The sequence below is a fragment of the Cavia porcellus genome, unplaced genomic scaffold (assembly GCF_034190915.1).
Source record: "Cavia porcellus strain 051 isolate PalLab524CR breed Dunkin Hartley unplaced genomic scaffold, mCavPor4.1 scaffold_11, whole genome shotgun sequence".
In the NCBI taxonomy this organism is placed as follows: Eukaryota; Metazoa; Chordata; class Mammalia; order Rodentia; family Caviidae; genus Cavia; species Cavia porcellus.
The window spans coordinates 49,511,629-49,529,345 of NW_026947494.1; the positions used below are offsets into that span (position 1 = coordinate 49,511,629).

Here is a 17,717-nt window from a genome sequence, read left to right on the forward strand (position 1 = left end):
TTTCCCATGCGGTTTGAGTCCTGTTCATGAATTCTTTACCTACTCTTATGTCTCCAAGGTTTCTACCTAATTTGTCTTCCAATAGATTTAGTGTTTCTGTTTTAATATTCAGATCTTTGACCCATTTAGATTTTAATTTAGTACATGGTGATAGACATGGGTCTAGCTTTAGTTTTCGGCAAATGGAGAGCCAGTTTTTCCAGCACCATTTATTAAAGAGACTGTCGTTCTTCCAGTGAACCTGCTTGGCTCCTTTATCAAAGATAAGGTGGTTGAGTGTGTTCGTAGTTGTGGTTGTATCTTCTAATCTATTCCACTGATCTTCGGCTCTGTTTTGATTCCAATACCATGTTGATTTTACTACTGTTGCTTTGTAGTATAACTTCAAGTCAGGGATTGTGATGCCTCCTGCTTTGTCTTTGCTGCTTAGAATTGCCTTTGCGATTCTAGGTCTCTTCTGGTTCCAGATGAAATTTAGGAGTGATTTCTCTAGATCTATAAGGTATGTTGATGGTATTTCTATTGGGATTGCATTGAATCTGTATAACAGTTTTGGGAGAATGGCCATTTTCACAATGTTTGTTCTTCCTATCCATGAGCAAGGGATGTCTTTCCATTTTCTGAGATCATCTTCAATTTCCTTTTTCAGTGTATTATAATTTTCACTGTATAAGTCTTTCACTTCTTTCGTAAGAGTAATTCCTAAATATTTCATTTTTTTGCTTGCTAATGTGAATAGTCCAGTTTCTCTTATTTCCCTCTCTGTAATTTTGTTGTTCGTGTATAGGAATGCTATTGATTTCTGAGTATTGATTTTGTATCCAGCCACATTACTGAATTTATTTATTGTATCTAAGAGTATTTCAATGGAGTTTAGGGGGTCTTCTATGTAGAGTATCATGTCATCTGCAAACAATGATAATTTAACTTCTTCTTTTCCTATCTTTACCCCTTTTATTTCTCTTTCTTGCCTAATTGCTCTGGCTAGTACTTCCAGTACTATATTAAATAGGAGTGGTGATAAAGGACATCCTTGTCTTGTGCCCGATTTTAAAGTAAAGGCTTTCAATTTTTGGCCATTTAGTATGATGCTGGCTGTTGGTTTGTCATAAATGGCCTTTATTATATTGAGGTAAAGACCATTTATTCCAATTTTCTGTAAAGTTCCTATCATGAATAAGTGTTGGACCTTATCAAAGGCTTTTTCTGCATCTATAGAAATGATCATGTGATTCTTATTTTTGGCTTTATTGATATGGTGGATTACATTTATTGATTTGTGTATGTTGAACCATCCTTGCATTCCTGGGATGAATCCCACTTGGTCATGGTGTATAATCTTCTTGATGATTTGCTGGATCCTATTTGCCAATATTTTATTGAGGATTTTTGCATCTGTGTTCATTAGGGAGATCGGTCTATAGTTCTCTTTTATAGTTGGGTCTTTCTCAGGTTTTGGTACTAGAGTAATATTTGCTTCCAGGAATGACTTAGGAAGGATTGCTTCCCTTTCAATTTCATTGAATAGTTTGAGGAGTGTCGGCATTAGGTCTTCTTTATATTTCTTGTAGAATTCTGCAGTGAATCCATCTGGGCCTGGGCTCTTCTTGGTGGGTAAGGACTTAATTACATTTTCAATTTCATTAGCAGAGATTGGGTTATTCAACAGTTTTATATCCTCTTGATCTAGCTTTGGTACTTCATATGCTTCTAAGAATCTGTCTATTTCTTCTGTGTTATCAAACTTTTGAGAGTAGAGGTTTTCGAAATAGGTGTTGATGATCCTCTGTATTTCTATTGGGTCTGTAGTGATTTCTCCTTTTTCATTTCTTATTGCATGAATTTGAGCTTTTTCTTCCCTTTTTTAAATAAGGTTGGCTAGGGGCTTAACGATTTTATTTATTCTTTCAAAGAACCAACTCTTTGATTCGTTGATTCTTTGGATTGTTTTCTTAGTCTCTATTGCATTGATTTCTGCTCTGATTTTTGTAATTTCCTCTCTTCTTTTGGCTTTGGGCTTGACTTGCTCTTCTTTTTCTAGCTGTTTGAGGTGTAGCATCAAGTTATTTATTTGTATTCGTTCTGTTTTCCTGATGTGGGAACTCAGTGCAATAAATTTTCCTCTCAGAACGGCTTTCATTGCATCCCACAGATTCCGGTAAGTTGTATCTGCATTTTCATTTTCTTTTAGGTATTGTTTAATTTCTTCTTTAATTTCTTCTGTGACCCACTGATTACTCAAGAGTGTGTTATTTAGTTTCCATGTGTTTGCAGAATTTTTGCAGTATCTTTTGTCATTAATTTCTAATTTCAGAGCGCTATGATCCGATAATATGCAAGGGATGATTTCAACTCTTTTGCATTTGCTTAAATATGTTCTGTGAGCTAATATATGGTCTATTTTAGAAAATGATCCATGTACTGCTGAGAAGAATGTGTATTCTGATGTTGTTGGGTGGAACATTCTGTATATGTCTATCAAACCCATTTGTTCACAGGTGTGATTCAGTTCTGTTATTTCTTTGCTTATTTTCTGTCTGGTTGATCTGTCCCTTGGTGTCAGTGGTGTATTAAGGTCTCCTGTTACAATTGTGTTACTGATAATTTGAGTTTTCATTTCTGTTAATAATTGTTTTATATAACTGGGTGCTCTGGAGTTTGGTGCATATATATTTAAGATAGTTATCTCTTCCTCTTGGAGTTTTCCCCTTACGAGTATGTAGTGACTTTCTTTGTCCTTTATGGTCATTGTTGGTTTAAAGTTCACGTTGTCTGCAAACAGAATGGCTACTCCTGCCTTTTTTTTGATTCCTGCTGCATGAAGAATTGTTTTCCATCCTTTGACTTTCAGTCTGTGAGTATCCTTCTGGGTTAGATGGGTTTCCTGTAAACAGCATATGGTTGGATTTTGTTTCTTGATCCATTCTGCTAGTCTGTTTCTTTTGATTGGTGCATTGAGACCATTTACATTAATTGTTATTACTGTTAAATGCTGGTTAATTGTAGGAATGTTATCTCTCTGCTGTTGCATCTTTATCTTTCTGTTCTGTTTAATTATTTGCTTTGCTTAGTGGTTTTTTCCTTTGTGTATCTAAACTGTCTTTCAATATTTTTTGCAGGGTTGGTTTGGTGTTCATGAAGTTCTTCAGCTGTTCTTTGTCATGGAAGTATCGTATTGCACCATCTATTTTGAATGATAGTTTTGCAGGATATATCAGTCTTGGTTGGAAATCATTTTGCTTTAGGATCTGGAATACTTCACTCCATGCTCTTCTTGACTTTATCGTTTGTGCTGCGAAGTCTGCTGTGATTCTGATAGGTTTTCCTTTATAAGTGATCTGTCTTTTCTCTCTGACAGCTTTTAATAATCTATTCTTGTGTTGGATTTCTGGGATGGTGATTATTATATGTCTGGGTGTAGTTTTATTTTGGTTATGACTGTTTGGAGTTCTATATGCTTCACTGATCCTGATGTCAGTTTCTGATCTCATGCTTGGGAAATTTTCAGCTATTACTTCTCTAAATATCCTCCTGACATCCTTCATGTTGTCTCCCTCTCTTTTATTAATCCCTATCATTCTTATGTTATTCTTTGCATCGTCTTGCAGTTGTTGAATTGTTGTTTCCTGATTCCTTGTTATTTTCAAAAGATCTTTCCTTTCCTGTTCACTAGCTGCAATCCTGTCTTCAAGGTCTGAAATTCTATCTTCACTTTCATTAAGGCGGTTTTTACAACTTTCAGTGGAGTTTTTTATTTCCTGTATATCTCTGTGCATCTGCATTATGTATTCTGTTTGTTTCTTATATTGCTCGTCTAGGGATTCTATCTTTTTGTTTAGTTCCTCCAATTTTTTATCTGTGTTTTCTTTAGATATATTTAGAATCTCTTTCATTTCTTTTATCATTTCTTCTTTTATCTGGGAGATTATTTCGAGTTTGAATTTCTTTAAAGCTTCCTGGAGTTGCTTGTCAATTTCAGTGGCTATTGTGTCCGATATATGAGGTGGATGGGATATATTTTCTTCTATATACATCGCTCCTAGGGTTTCTTGAGATGGGCTGGAGGTTTGAGGTTGTAATTTGGTCTTTCGTTTTGTCATTTTCCTCTATTTCTGTGTTTCAAGTGTTATTTGAAAGCTTCCTTAGGATCTGTTGAAAATCCCCTTCTATGTTTGGAGCTACTGAGACTCTGGCACCGCACTACCCCAAGCCATTGGGCCTACAGAACCAGTGGCCCTCCTCTGCCTGCTCAGAACTCCGCAGTTCCAGACAAGCTGGGCCTCAGGGACACTGTGCGCCCACCTGCCCCTTGGAAGCTCCACAGTTCTTCAATCGCAGCTGGGTTAGGGTACTCACCACAGGCCGCAGTGCCTCAGGAACCTGTGGACCCTCCCTGGTTGCAGAGATATCCACAGTCCTCCAGACACATGGAGAGGCCGATGCAGGCACCCCAAATCTGCCCAACTCCTCTTCTGCAGACCTATGGCCAGGCGCGGCAGCTAAACAGGCTGGGCTAGGCTGATAGTGTGGGCCCGCCCACCCGTCGGTAGCTCAGCAATTCTCCAAGTGTAACTGGAATGGGGAGGCTGATGTGGAAGCCTCAAACCCACCTCTCCCCTTCACTGCACCTGGAAGCCTGGGGGAACTCCAGCAGTCTGGGCGGAGATATCCAGAGTCCTCCAGACACGCAGAGAGGCTGGTGAGGGCACCCCAGATCTGCCCAGCTCCTCCTCTGCAGACCTATGGCCAGGTGCGGCAGCTAAACAGGCTGGGCTAGGCTGATAGTGTGGGCCAGCCCACCTATCGGGAGCTCAGCAGTTCTCCAAGTGAAGCCGGAATGGGGAGGCTGATTTGGAAGCCTCAAACCCACCTCTCCCCTTCACTGCACCTGGAAGCCTGGGGGAACTCCAGCAGTCTGGGTGGAGATATCCAGAGTCCTCCAGACACGCAGAGAGGCCGGTGAGGGCACCCCAGATCTGCCCAGCTCCTCCTCTGCAGACCTATGGCCAGGCGCGGCAGCTAAACAGATAGAATTTTTATATTTATTATTCTTTATGAAGTTTTAAAACTCAAAGCTGGCCAAGATCATTTTTTAAAAGATGAGGCTTTATTATAGTCTCATCCTTAAGTAAATGACATGTATCTCTAATGTAATATCTCTATTGATAAATTTCCCATACTTTTGGCTCTGAATGGTCACCTGCTAAATCTGGTGATGAATATCTTATTTAAGCACAGCCTATTGGCAAGGTTCCTAAGTGTACAGGGTATTTTTAGTATTTATGAATATTTGAAGAATATATGCTTCAAGAAGTGTTTTACTGCCTGCTTCTTCCTGTCTCTCATAGTGATTAATGAGTGATTAATTTGCATGCTCACTTTACATTCATTATAGATTGTTAAATTCCAATAGAAGTAGTAAAGTTCAATGAAAACCTCATGCATACTGATGAGAACGAAAATAAGTATTGGTGAAAAATATTAGGATCTTAAGGCATGAACTGTCCCGTTATCTTGCTAAATTCTCTTCAACTAATGATTATATTACATTATAATATGAACTGGTATAGAATCCACTTTGATGTAATTAGTAATGGTACAATCAGTATGTAGTTTATTAGTGGATAGAGGTTCTCTTTTAGATTGTTTTGAGGTTTAAAAGGTAATGATTTAACAGTAAAGCCTTATTTTATTCCTTCTTCTGCCTAATCTTTACCAGCCTTCAGCAGGACATTTCTTGTGTTGCTTGTAGAGGTTGGAAAAGTGGATCTGATTACATAAATGAGTGATTACTTCAAAGATTGCCCGTTGTAACATTTAATAGTTATGTAAGAGACAGTAGTCACGTCAGCTATCATTTCAAGATATTTTAAATGTGTGCATATTGCAAAATCATAAACACATTTTTTTCAGCAATTGCATTTATATAGCTATATAAAACAAAGATCTTTTCTATGATCCCTTAAAATGAAGCTAAAGGAAGACCTTATATCTTTCCTTAGGAAATAGCACCCTTTGGCAGGTATTTGATACATTCAGTGTTTGAGCTCTCTCACATTCCTGCATTTATGAAAGAACTTTATAAACTTAAAATCAGTAAACTTTAGAAAACATATATCAGTTTCCCCACCATTTTTATACACTTGGATTTTTTTTAATGATTTGGTTCAGCTAAAGCATTTTTCTTTTTCTAACATTCCGAGAGAACTGTAAATGCCATGTTACAGACTTACATGTAAGATAAATTGTTATGTTGCAGTGCTTTTTTCATGATGATAGTGTGCATTATGTCACTGCACTTTTTCATCAGATCTTATGCCCACTGCTATGTTTATGGACTAGAGTACTCAATAATCATTAGTAAAAAGTATGTAAGTTCCTTTTCTTGTTGCTGAGACAAAATACTCAAAACCCAAAGTGAAAGTAGTGAAAGTTTACTTGGCCCACAGTTTGTAGAGGTTGGGTACAACTTCTCTAGTTGGCTGGCTCCAAGGCATGGCTCCAGGCATAGCAGAGAGACATTGCAGAGGCAAAATAATTCATGGCAAACAGATAACCACAAGGCAGCAAGCGACAAACAGCAATCCTCTTTCTGTCCCTTATATTTTATCAAGCCTACCCAATCTTAGGGTAAGTAGTACTCACACCCAGGGTCGAATGCCTTTAGTCTTACCCAGAACTATGCCAAACCAGTCAGTGGACTGATTTGCTAATCATACACTCTGATTCTAGCATTGCACACTCCAGATCTAGCATCCTCCAAAAAGCCCATCTATGACTGCACAATGCTTTGGGGGACATCTGAACACAAAGCATAATGGCATATTAATTCATAATGACTTTTAGACAATATGAAATTTTTTTGCATAAAGATATATGACTCTTGGTAATGGATATCTTAGCACAAGGGTTAACAAACTTTTCTGCATGTGTGCTTGTGTGTGTGTGTGTGTGTGTGTGTGTGTGTGTGTGTGTGTGTCTGTGCACACACTAGGGTCTAAACTCAGGGACTTGCACCTGCTAGCAAACACTCCAGCACTGAGTCACATTCTTAGCCCAAACGTTTTCTTATAAGAATCAGATGGTAGTAAGCAGTTTAGACTTTGTAGGTCACTTCCACTGTTACAACTACTTGACACTGCTTTTGGAGCACATAGCAGCCATAGACACAAATGAATGTGACTGTGTTTCAATGAAACCTTATTTAAAGACACTGAAACTATGGATTCTGTGCAGTTTTCATGTATTGTGAAAATTGTGCTTTAGATTTCTTTTTTCAGTTATTTAAATATATAAAAACAAGCGGTGGACTGAATTTGGTTTGCAAGCTAAATTTTGCTGAGTCCCGCAATAGATGTTGATTGTTCTAAATTAACTTCCTACTCTAAATTAAAACTGAAGATTTATTGCTTAAAACCTCTTAGAAATATGACTCATAGTGAATTATTTTAATAAATAAAGTAATTTCTTCTTTCCTAGAAAAAAATCCACAAGTATAATAAAGTACCTTATTTTAACTATACAGAAGCAATTGAAAGAATTTAAAAATCACTTATTTCTTTGACTACATAAGGAATTTTGGTATTGATATGCTAAATTTTCTAATAAAGGTCAGAATTTTACTACAATGAATATTTTTAATAGCAGAAGTATTTGGATGTTAGAAAAATAAATGTCCCATGTATATATTCTGCCCTTGACAACCTCCCAGTTTAACAAGGAATATAAAATTAATACAAATTTTGGGAGAAATGGGCCAAATAAGACTGAAAAGTAGTGAAAAAGAGAATGCGGGAAAGAGTAACAGGGACAGAAGTTCAGAAACAGAATGGAAAGCATTGAAACAATATTAGAGATACACATATATGGAATCAGTGCAAGAGAACAGAGGGGTATGATCAGAGGCCTGCAGTAAAATGTCGCTGTTTCCACACCCACAACAACTTAGTGCTGGGCTTTTCACAAGGATAGGTCCCACTGCCCCTAGTATTTGGATGATAAAAGGCAGGCTAGGGGAAGCTGGGAAGTTGGCAGATCAATAAGCAGCAAAGTAAAGAACCTCTCTAAGGGAAACAACTCAGATGCTGGAACATAGCATCCTAAAGAAGACCAGATGGAAAGAGATGGATCCTCTCGACCCAGGAAGAAACTAAAGTGAAAAAAAGAAAAGAAAAACATGGACGGAAGGCTGTAGCCAGACACACTCTCACCAGAGCCGGTCTCACTGTGTACAATGCCCCTGGAATCCAAAGACACACGGTCATGGTGAAGTCGGGGGTTGGCGAGCCCAGTGGTAGGAGGATGTGATCACAGAGAGGAGCAGTGGACCGGTGATCTGTACCAGCTCGCAGGGAGTATGGGGAACTCAGTCCTCCCAGGAGAGTGAGTGATTATCCGGGCGACATTTTGGAGTCAGGCAGGATAAGCCTGGAAGCAGAACTACAGCGACTTCACTCAGCCACTCCTAGTGCAGACAGATTGGTGAGAATTGCTTGGACTGAGTCCCACCCCTGTACACCATCCAATAGCCAAGGATGAGATTTCCCTGAAGCTATCCGTAACCTGCCAGTCCACCACTAAAGGGATAAAGACTCCCAGTGGTTGGCAAGTTCAGAAGGAAGGGACCAGTATGCCCTGCTCCTGCTTGTACTTCAGAGGTTACCAGCAGTCTGGCGATGGCAGCAATCCTTAGCCAGCACACTTCAGAGTAATCTTAACCATACAGGAAGTGCTGGGGACCCCCATATCCACTTGTCTGGAAGAAGCCAGAAACATGACAAGAGGAAGAAACAAAAGGAAGTCTCCAGCCTCTAGCCCAAATAGTACTCACACCCAGGGTAAGTAGTAGGCCCAGGAGAAGTAAACACTGAAGAGATGGGGGGGTTGTACACCTGCAGTTTCTGGAGAAGCAGCATCTGACATAAAGAAATATCTTCATGACATTATAAAAGAACTCAAAACAGAAATACTAATACAAGTAAAGGAAGATATAAGAAAAATAATAAAAGAAATGCTAAGCACCTCTTAAGAAGACAGAAATCAAAGAATGGAGGAGCATAGAAAAAGGAGGGAAACCTTTGATGAAGAATGTTTAAAAAAATCTAGAATACATGAAAGAGATTCAAAGAGATTACCAGGAAATTAAAAACTCCATTGAAACCTGGCAAAAATGCTTGAAAGAAACTAAAGATAGACTATCAAACCTTGAAGACAGGTTTGCAACAGGCGAGTAAAGCTGATCTGAAGAAAAGGTGGCTGGTAAATGGTTAGAGCTCAGACTTCTACAACTACTTCAACCAGATTTTGGTTCCCAGTCTGCTACTAAATTATATGCATAGGCAAGTTACTTAATCTGTCTGAGCCTTAGTTTCCCAATCTGTAAAGTGGAGTCTATAATTCTTATTTTGTGACGTAAAATTAAGGTCTCGCCAATTCCTTTCCTGGTTTTGTGTTCTTTGCATTCTTCTAAATGACTGCTCAGTAGAGCATGGATGGTTTTTACAGCCAGAGATGGGGTCAGATCTACTCAAATCCCACCATTACAATTTATTGTATAAACTTGGAGAAGTTATGTAATTCCCCAATAAAATAAGCATACTTCAAATTTTGTAAAGAAAATTTAGTCAAATACAATAATAAAACTGTGATTTTTATGCCCTCTAAAGACCATGTTATCTACAGTGTTCTTTATTATATTCTGATATGTCAAGCAGATATTACTGATCTTTGCTTGAGTCTTTTATGTTTATTTTGTGCCAGGCTAGATAAGTGTGTGTGTGTGTGTGTGTGTGTGTGTGTGTGTGTGGTTTAGTGTACTGTAATACCATTAGAATTCTCATTTTTCAGATTAGAAATCTCATGCTTAAAAAATTAAATAACTTGCCCTAGGTGACAGAGTTAGTAAGTGATGTGTTTGGAATTTGAACCCAGAAAATATGGCTCTAGAACGTGTTCTCCTAAGCACTGTGTTCTACTGTTTCTTCCATGTAGTTCTGACACCTCCCCGCTCCCTTCTCTTTTCTCTGAAGCATCTAGCACAGTGCCCAGTACAACAGACACTAATACATGTGCTGCTCTCTATCTCAGCACCTACCTCCCAACTGTTAGACTAAAACTTGATGATGCTTCAGCCATAGGAGGTAGCTGCTTGCTGGAAAAGAGAAATACTATAATAAAAACTTTTCTGTGTCCCTTCTTGCTAAATTGAATAATAAGTAATTCAAGTTTCCAAAATAATACAATTTTTTATTACCTTGAAGTTTACTATAGTGTGATTTGGCTTTATACAATAAATACACTAAATTGAATCAAATGATTGTGAGTTGTGATTTTAAAGATATGAAACTGCTTCCTGCTTGTCTTTCCTCCACTGCTGTATTTTTTCATATCACAAATCACCACATGATAGGGTAAGTTTCTGTGCTGATCTTCTGAGCCCCTTCAGCAGAGGAAGGACCTTGAGCTGTTCAATCCCTTCTGCATCTCCAGTGTGCAAAATAATATGTTGTAGTAGGTGCTCAAAAATATTTTATGCATAAATGAATAAAATGTTTTCATAAACTTCAGAGAACTGACACTTAAATATTATTTATTTTTCTTTCCAGCTTGGATTAGAAGAAAAAGAAATACTCCACCTACTATGGAGGTATGAATACACAAAGAAAGCATTCAAGTAACCTATGTTTATAATACTGTACTTCTCACTTGAGAGTTTGTATTCCAATTTGTATATAAAGCCTCAAGGAGGCTTTCGTTCATCTACACAAAGTGTTAATTTTAGTTCATAGGAAATAATTGTAAGTATTTAGTAATAATCTATTGCTATAGTATACTAATATATTGATAAAATACTGTAAGATAAAGTAAGTCATGATTTTGTGGAATATAACAAAATTTCTATAAATTATTAAGTAAAATAGTAAAAAGTTTAAAAGTATATTTTTTAGAAAATCTGGACTTAACATCACTTTCGGCTTTTAGCCAGGATTTCTTTTTACTGTTACCAACATTTTGGTTCAAAAGTTTGAGAAACACTGAATCTCAGTCTTATCCAAACATGTCCTTAGATTGCTCTTAGTTTTATATATTTAACTCTAGAAAATATGTAAAGAAACTAAAATGCACAATTAGCAAGAAACATGTAGTGGTCAGTATTTAATAGTTAAGTTTAATTTTCATTTAAAGCTTTAAAAATGTTGCTTTGGTGATAGAATAAAATGATATGTGATTGTTTCATAATTTTTAGTTTAAAGCAATATCATAAAGAGTTCTAAAGTTATTTGGTAGGAAATGAATGTGTTTCATAAAATGAGTTCCCTAGTTTACTAGTATACTGCGTTTGTACTTTCTACTTACAGACATTCCTGTCTTTCTGTCATCTGGGACTCCCCTCCCCTGTCTCTTCACAATGCTAAACCCTGGTGACGACATAAATGGTTCCTAGCACTCAGCCTCCCTGTTGAGAGTGATGCCCACGATTTTTACTTTTTCCTTTCCTCTTACACTAATTTCAGAAGTATTCATTTGGGCAAAGTCTGAGTGAAAACATCTTTAGTCCCATTTCTAGCTTTGTAAGTTGCTTCTACATTTGCGTCCTTTTCTGAGACCCTTCTTTTCATCATCCATAATCTTTAGAATAATTTTTTAAATGCAATCTGAGAATCAGAAATAGCTGTTAAGAGTTTACAGCAGTCTTGTGGATGGAGGAGACCTTCTAATTCCCCTTTCTCTTGGCCATAATAAAAGTTACTGTTCTCAGAGGGAGAGGTACTTTCCCCTATCCCAGAATTTTGAAACCTTCTTCCATCAGGCCTCAGGCACTACTCCTGAAAATTTTAGGTAATTCTTGTACCTCAAAGAAGCGCCAATCAGAGCAAAGGGACCAAGTCATTCCTCATCCCTGACACTCAATTCTTATCATCCTTGATTGTCCAAAAGGAGACATCTCATGTTGCCTTTTTTTTTGTACAACTATTAATCACAGTGGTTTTTTTTTCTTCTCTCTGCTCTCCCTAGTCCACACACACACATACATATGCTCGCTCACACACTTCGCTTTCCTCCTGATTCTTTATTAGAAATCAGCAATTTGTATTTCTTTGTTAGCAAATTACCATTCATCACTGATGTTTTCTTAGAAACTTTTCTTGGTATTGTTATAGTTTATATCTAGACGTGTCCCCAAGGCCTCATATACTAATAGATGGGGATTTAGAGAAATGACTGGGTTCTGGGGACGATGTTAGGAGGTGAAGCCTGCTGGGAAGAGGTTGGTCACTGTGGAGGTGGCCTGGGATGGTCTATAGACCCTCGGTTCTTCCCTGATCCTTTCTACTTCCTGCCTGCCATGCCATCGATTGTTTTTCCTCTACTATGCCATGCTGCCTTGGAACCAACCAACTATAGACTGAAACCATTTGAAATCTATGAACCCAAAATAAATCGCTCTTCCTTTAACTTGTGATTGTCTCCTCTTTAACTTGCATTTTGTGCCAGCAATGGGAAAGTAATTAAGACAGTTCTCAACTGTAGTCTCCTGTGGCTGAAAGATAGTGACTCCTTTCTTCGGAGTGAGTTGTGCTTACTTGCCAACTCTCCACTGAATGTAGACTCAACTTCTTTTTTTCCCCACGCGGTACCAAAATATTCTCCTAGAATATTTTGTGAGCCTAGAAAATTGGAGGAGCTTTGTAATTAAATGTATTTATTTATATCTGGTCAACATCTTTATCTTTGATAATACCCAGGCCACTCTCACACACTGATGGTAGAGATTAGAACCTGGCTAACAAGTCTTCTCCCTTCAGGGTCTTCCCGAATCTCAGCTGCTCAGTTCTTCATCCGAACTAGCATCCCTGCCTCAAGTGAACTGCTACTTCTATTAAAACACCACCTTACTTCTTACCATCACCAACACTGTTCTACTGCTGTCACTGTTAAATTCTCCAGTCTCCGATTCTAGATACACCATATTAAAAAAGAACAAACCATTTCAAAAATGTATACAAATAACAGAAAAATAAAATGAAACATTTAATGAATTATTATGAGGCAAGTTCTTCTCAGTTGCTGGCCCCATAGCTATTCTTTTGTTTTACTCTTTCATACCTTTTCTCTAACCTATAATGTGTCAATCTTGTAGATTAGCATTCAGCGAAGAATCTTATTTCTGAATTCCTGAGGCTCATTTCAATGTTGTCTCCAAGTAAGTGACATTGAGTTCTCTGTGCTCGGTATTATTAGGCTTGTTTTAGAAGTTACATAATTGAAATGTCTTGAGACTGACAGTCTGAATATATAATCTTACTTTTCTACTGACTTAAATTGCAAGGATGGAATGTAGGTTCTTCTCGAAAAATAGATCCCCTATTTCCACCTCAAACCTTAGCATATTATTTTTAGGAACATAGTAGAAACTGATTTTTAAAAATTGCAGCATAGGATATAACATCACTATATGTAACAATGAGCTATAACATCATTTCTTTTAAAATGAATGAATTAGAGTTTTGTATACCAACATGGATAAATTTCAGAAACATGATATTGAGCAAAAAGAGAAAATTCCAAAAGATTTCATATAGTGCATCATTTCTATAAAATTTGAAAGCAGGATAAGAATAGTGGGCATTCAGGTAAAGATGGAAGATAGAACACATGAGTTCACTTTCTCGAGTCTAATGAAAATAACAATGTATTTTTAAAGACGGAAATCTGTAAAGTCAAAGGAAATTGAGGCAAAGCCCAACCATGTTTGAAAGATGGACAAATGGTAAGAACCTTAGCAAAAGTGAGTACAATGAATCTTAGTCTGTAATAGAGAAGTCCAAAAGTAACCCAATTTGAAACAGAGCCCCAAAATGTTCACTAACTGGTAGTCCAGGACACTTTGAAGGAGTTGAGCTGATGTTATAAACCATGACCTGGTTGAAAATTTTTTTAAGAGCAGTTAGATATCAATGAATAAATATGAAATAATGGATTGGAAAATCAACATCTTTTTTAACTGCCAAAGTTATAATTGATTCCAGGGAAAAAATCATTGATATGTACTCAAACCATTAGTTTCATGTTCTTTTGGGTAACAAACTAGGTATCCAGGTGTCCAGGTATCTCCTTATGGATTACTTATTAGTTACAAAATTAGTTACAAAGGGGGAAAAGAAAAAGAAAATCTAGCGCCATCACCTGAACCAGATGATCAAAAGTTTTACTAAGTATAACAAACCTTTATATGTGCCTCTTTGTTTGAGGAACTGAGAATTTTATACAGTATTCTTCCAAAAAATGCAAATCCTTATAGAATCGTGAGAAAACAACCAGAAAATCTAATTTGTAAGACTTTTTCATAAAATACAAGACTAGTTATGTCAGTATCATGAACAACTAAGACTAATAAGCATGATAACTAAATGTAATATGTGATTCCAAAATGGGGCAAAAAACTTTGGTATAAGAGACATCTTGAGATTTGAAGAAAAATAATGTATTAAATGATGAAATTTAAAGAAAATAGTATATTAAATGAAAGCCTTCTGTCAGTGTTAAATCTGATTTAAAAAAAGAAAAAGACGCTGTTAAATTTCCTTTGTGATAGTGTACAACCAGGCAATTTCTTCTCTATCCAGTTGAAAACTGGATGTTTATACTTGGGAAAGAGAAAACAGTTCAGACTTTTCCAGACAAATTTAAGGGAAGAAGTACCATTTGAAAAATAGAGGGATTAAATGAACACATGCATACTGAAAATAAGACCTCCAGATTTATTTTATCCCTACTAGGATCCAGGAACAAAGAAAAATAGTCCTTTATGCTCCAGGCAGGATATGAGATGATATTTCTCTAGGGATTCTGACCAGCCAAAAAGAGGGACATAAAGTCCCAATTAGATTACTGTTCAGTGAAACTGAGTTGACAAGTCTCATCTGTGGCACCAGAGCTGCCAGATTTATCTAGCAATATCCAAGATTGGAGGAGAGTATAAAAACAGAGAGCTACATGCACAAACAAGCAAAGGCAGCTCAGATAAAACTACTTAAAGACTTAAGATAACTGCTATTTTCAGAGAATAAGAGAAGATGTTGCAATCATGAAACAAGAACATAAGACTACATAAGAGAAGAAAATTCAACAAATAAAAAGCTTTTGGAAAACGACATATAATAGAAATGAAATATTTACCTGAAGTGTTAGGCTTTGTACTGAAGCAATTTCTTATAAAGTAGTGCAAAAAATAGATGAAAAACAGGAAAGAAAATTAGAGGACCAGCAACACTGGAAGCTAAATACTCAATTCCTTCAATATTTGGATGAGTAGTAAGTGCCAGCCTAGAATTCTATACACATTGGTATCCTCCAAATTTGAATGTGGAATAAACTCTTTTAGACAAACAAATTCCTGTAGATTTATCCCCTAAAAACTTTTAGGAAGTTACTAAAGCAAAGAAAAAGGGAGGAGTAAGATCAAGAAAAAATTACAGCGTAGGCTAAGTGTACTAGAATATGAAAGTAACCAGATCCATGTAAGGAGGATCCATGAACAGTTTTTTTTCCAAAATTATGAGATAGTACTCTAATACATCAGAATATATCAAGTGGACTTGTTAAGTAAGCACATGGAAAACAAAATTCATTCATTAACTCAAAAAAAAAAATAAAACTTGGATAGGAGATTTAAAATAACCCTAGTGTACTACATGACTCCCTTGTTTATAGTATTTACTCATAAAATAATGTGCATTTTGAATATTGACCTTTTTGAGAGTATTAGTAGATAAGAAAAATGTGATAAAGCCCTCATTTCCAGTAGTTAAAAGTTAATATATAATTCTTAGAACTGAAAAATGAAGGAGCAGAATAAGAATATAATAAATATTATAGAATATTTAAAGCAGAGCCTACTTGTAACTGATGTACGGTGTTTGGCTCTTGGTTTGGCCTATGACCATAAACATAAGGAAGGGTTGGGGATGTAGTTGAATGGTAGAGTGCTTGCCTAGCATGCGTGAAGTCCTGAGTTTGAGCCACAGCACTGCAAAGTAGACAACGAAACATCATGTAAAAGAATGGATGGATGCTACTTTTTTGACATGTTTTTGTACCTTGGGTGTGTGAATCTGTGTGTGTCTGTGTGTGTTTTGACAGGTGCTAACCATGTGCCCAAGCTAGCCTTGATCTCACAGTGCTCCTTCTCCCTCAACCCCCTGAATGCTGACATTACAGCCATGTGCCACCATGTCTGGCTTCAACATATCTTTTTGAATGATGGGGCCCTAAAAACTGTATGAATATATAACTTTGGTTGGAATTTTTAAGAATTTTTAAATGCATAAACAATACTGTAGGTGAAGGGAGCAAAATTTTCTCATAGAATCCCTGATAGCGAATATTTTAGGCTTTGTGAGCCAAACGGTCTGTGCAGCAGCTAGTCAACTTTGCTATTGTTGCATGAAAGCAGTTATAGGCAGTATATAAATGAATGTAGCTGCATCCAATAAACTTTATTTATGAAAACAGTGAGCAGACACATCCTGGTTTGCCAATCCTGCCCCTGATCAGTGGTTTTCAAATAGGGCGCCTATATCACTGGCTATACAAAGACTTCCTATGGAATAGACACGTATAAATGGCTTTTTAAGATTAATTTTCACTTTCTTTCTTTCCATATTCACCCTTCCCAAAAAAGAAAAAAAAAGATCTGCCTGAGAACTCTTTCTGGTCTGCCAGGTTTTCATTTCTGACTTCCTTCAAAATCATCTCTCTCTCACCTTTCAAAAGAAAACCTTACCCCTTATCTATCCTGAATGTTACACTGGCCCCTTGCCTTAGAGTTTTAAAATCTCCAGGTCACCAAAGAGGTGATTTGAAAGTGAATCTCACCTGAGTGAGAGTCCCTAGAGAGCAAAGCAGAGGCAGCTTCAATAAAAATGATTGGAGGGGCAGCACGTGATTTCATCCAGGCCACCGATTCATGGCAAGAATCCATGAATTAGAGCAGTGGCAGCGAACCTATGGCAAGGGTGCCACGGCGACTGCTTGTTACCACTGAAAGCTCTTAAAGGCTCCCCATCAGTGATCTAGAGCTTCTTTGTCTGCCTAGGTAGCTAGCTCTCCATTTATTATCTGAAAATTAAAATTCACAAGTGAGAAAGTTGCATAATAATGCATTTATTTGAATTTTAAAACTAAGACTTTTCTGACAGAATAAGTCAGATTTGGCTGATTGAGTTTGACAGTGAGAACTAGCTCTGCCAATTACATTTATAGGGGATTTTTTTTTTTTTTGGTTTTTCTTTTTTTTTTCTTACCTTTCTTTTGTGTGTGTGTGTGTGTGTGTGTGTGTGTGTGTGTGTGTGTGTGTGAAATGAATAAGCTCAACTACAGCTCCAAGGCTTTGACCAAAAAAAAAAAAAAAATAAAAGCATGCATTCAATATACAATAAGCTAGAAATGCATCTTTACCATTATTTGTGTCAGCTGAAATGTACAAAGTGGTACAGTTTTTCAAAAGTCTTATGAAATAAGAGTACAACAATTAAGCAACTGACTGCTACGACTTTTTATGGAGTAAAAGTATTAAAAATGCATGAAAATACAATTTAAACATTTCGGGCAGTTGTTAATCTCCGAGGAAAGAGAATGGTGAAGGAGTTTAAGTTGGATGGTGAGATAGTTGGAATTAACTGAAAAAAGAGATATGTGAAATCAGTGTGACTTAG

The 17,717-nt window shown here is 36.9% G+C and overlaps 1 protein-coding gene across 4 annotated transcripts in view; it reads left to right on the forward strand.

Moving 5' to 3' along the window:
- Nucleotides 1–17,717, forward strand: part of Ndufaf2 (NADH:ubiquinone oxidoreductase complex assembly factor 2) — a 200,387-nt gene that overhangs the window by 134,457 nt on the left and 48,213 nt on the right. For all 4 annotated transcript variants that reach the window (XM_063258214.1, XM_063258216.1, XM_063258215.1 and 1 more), the window contains one exon: nucleotides 10,605–10,645. In XM_063258214.1, coding sequence (XP_063114284.1) covers nucleotides 10,605–10,645 — 41 coding nt within the window. The remainder of the gene's footprint in view (nucleotides 1–10,604; nucleotides 10,646–17,717) is intronic.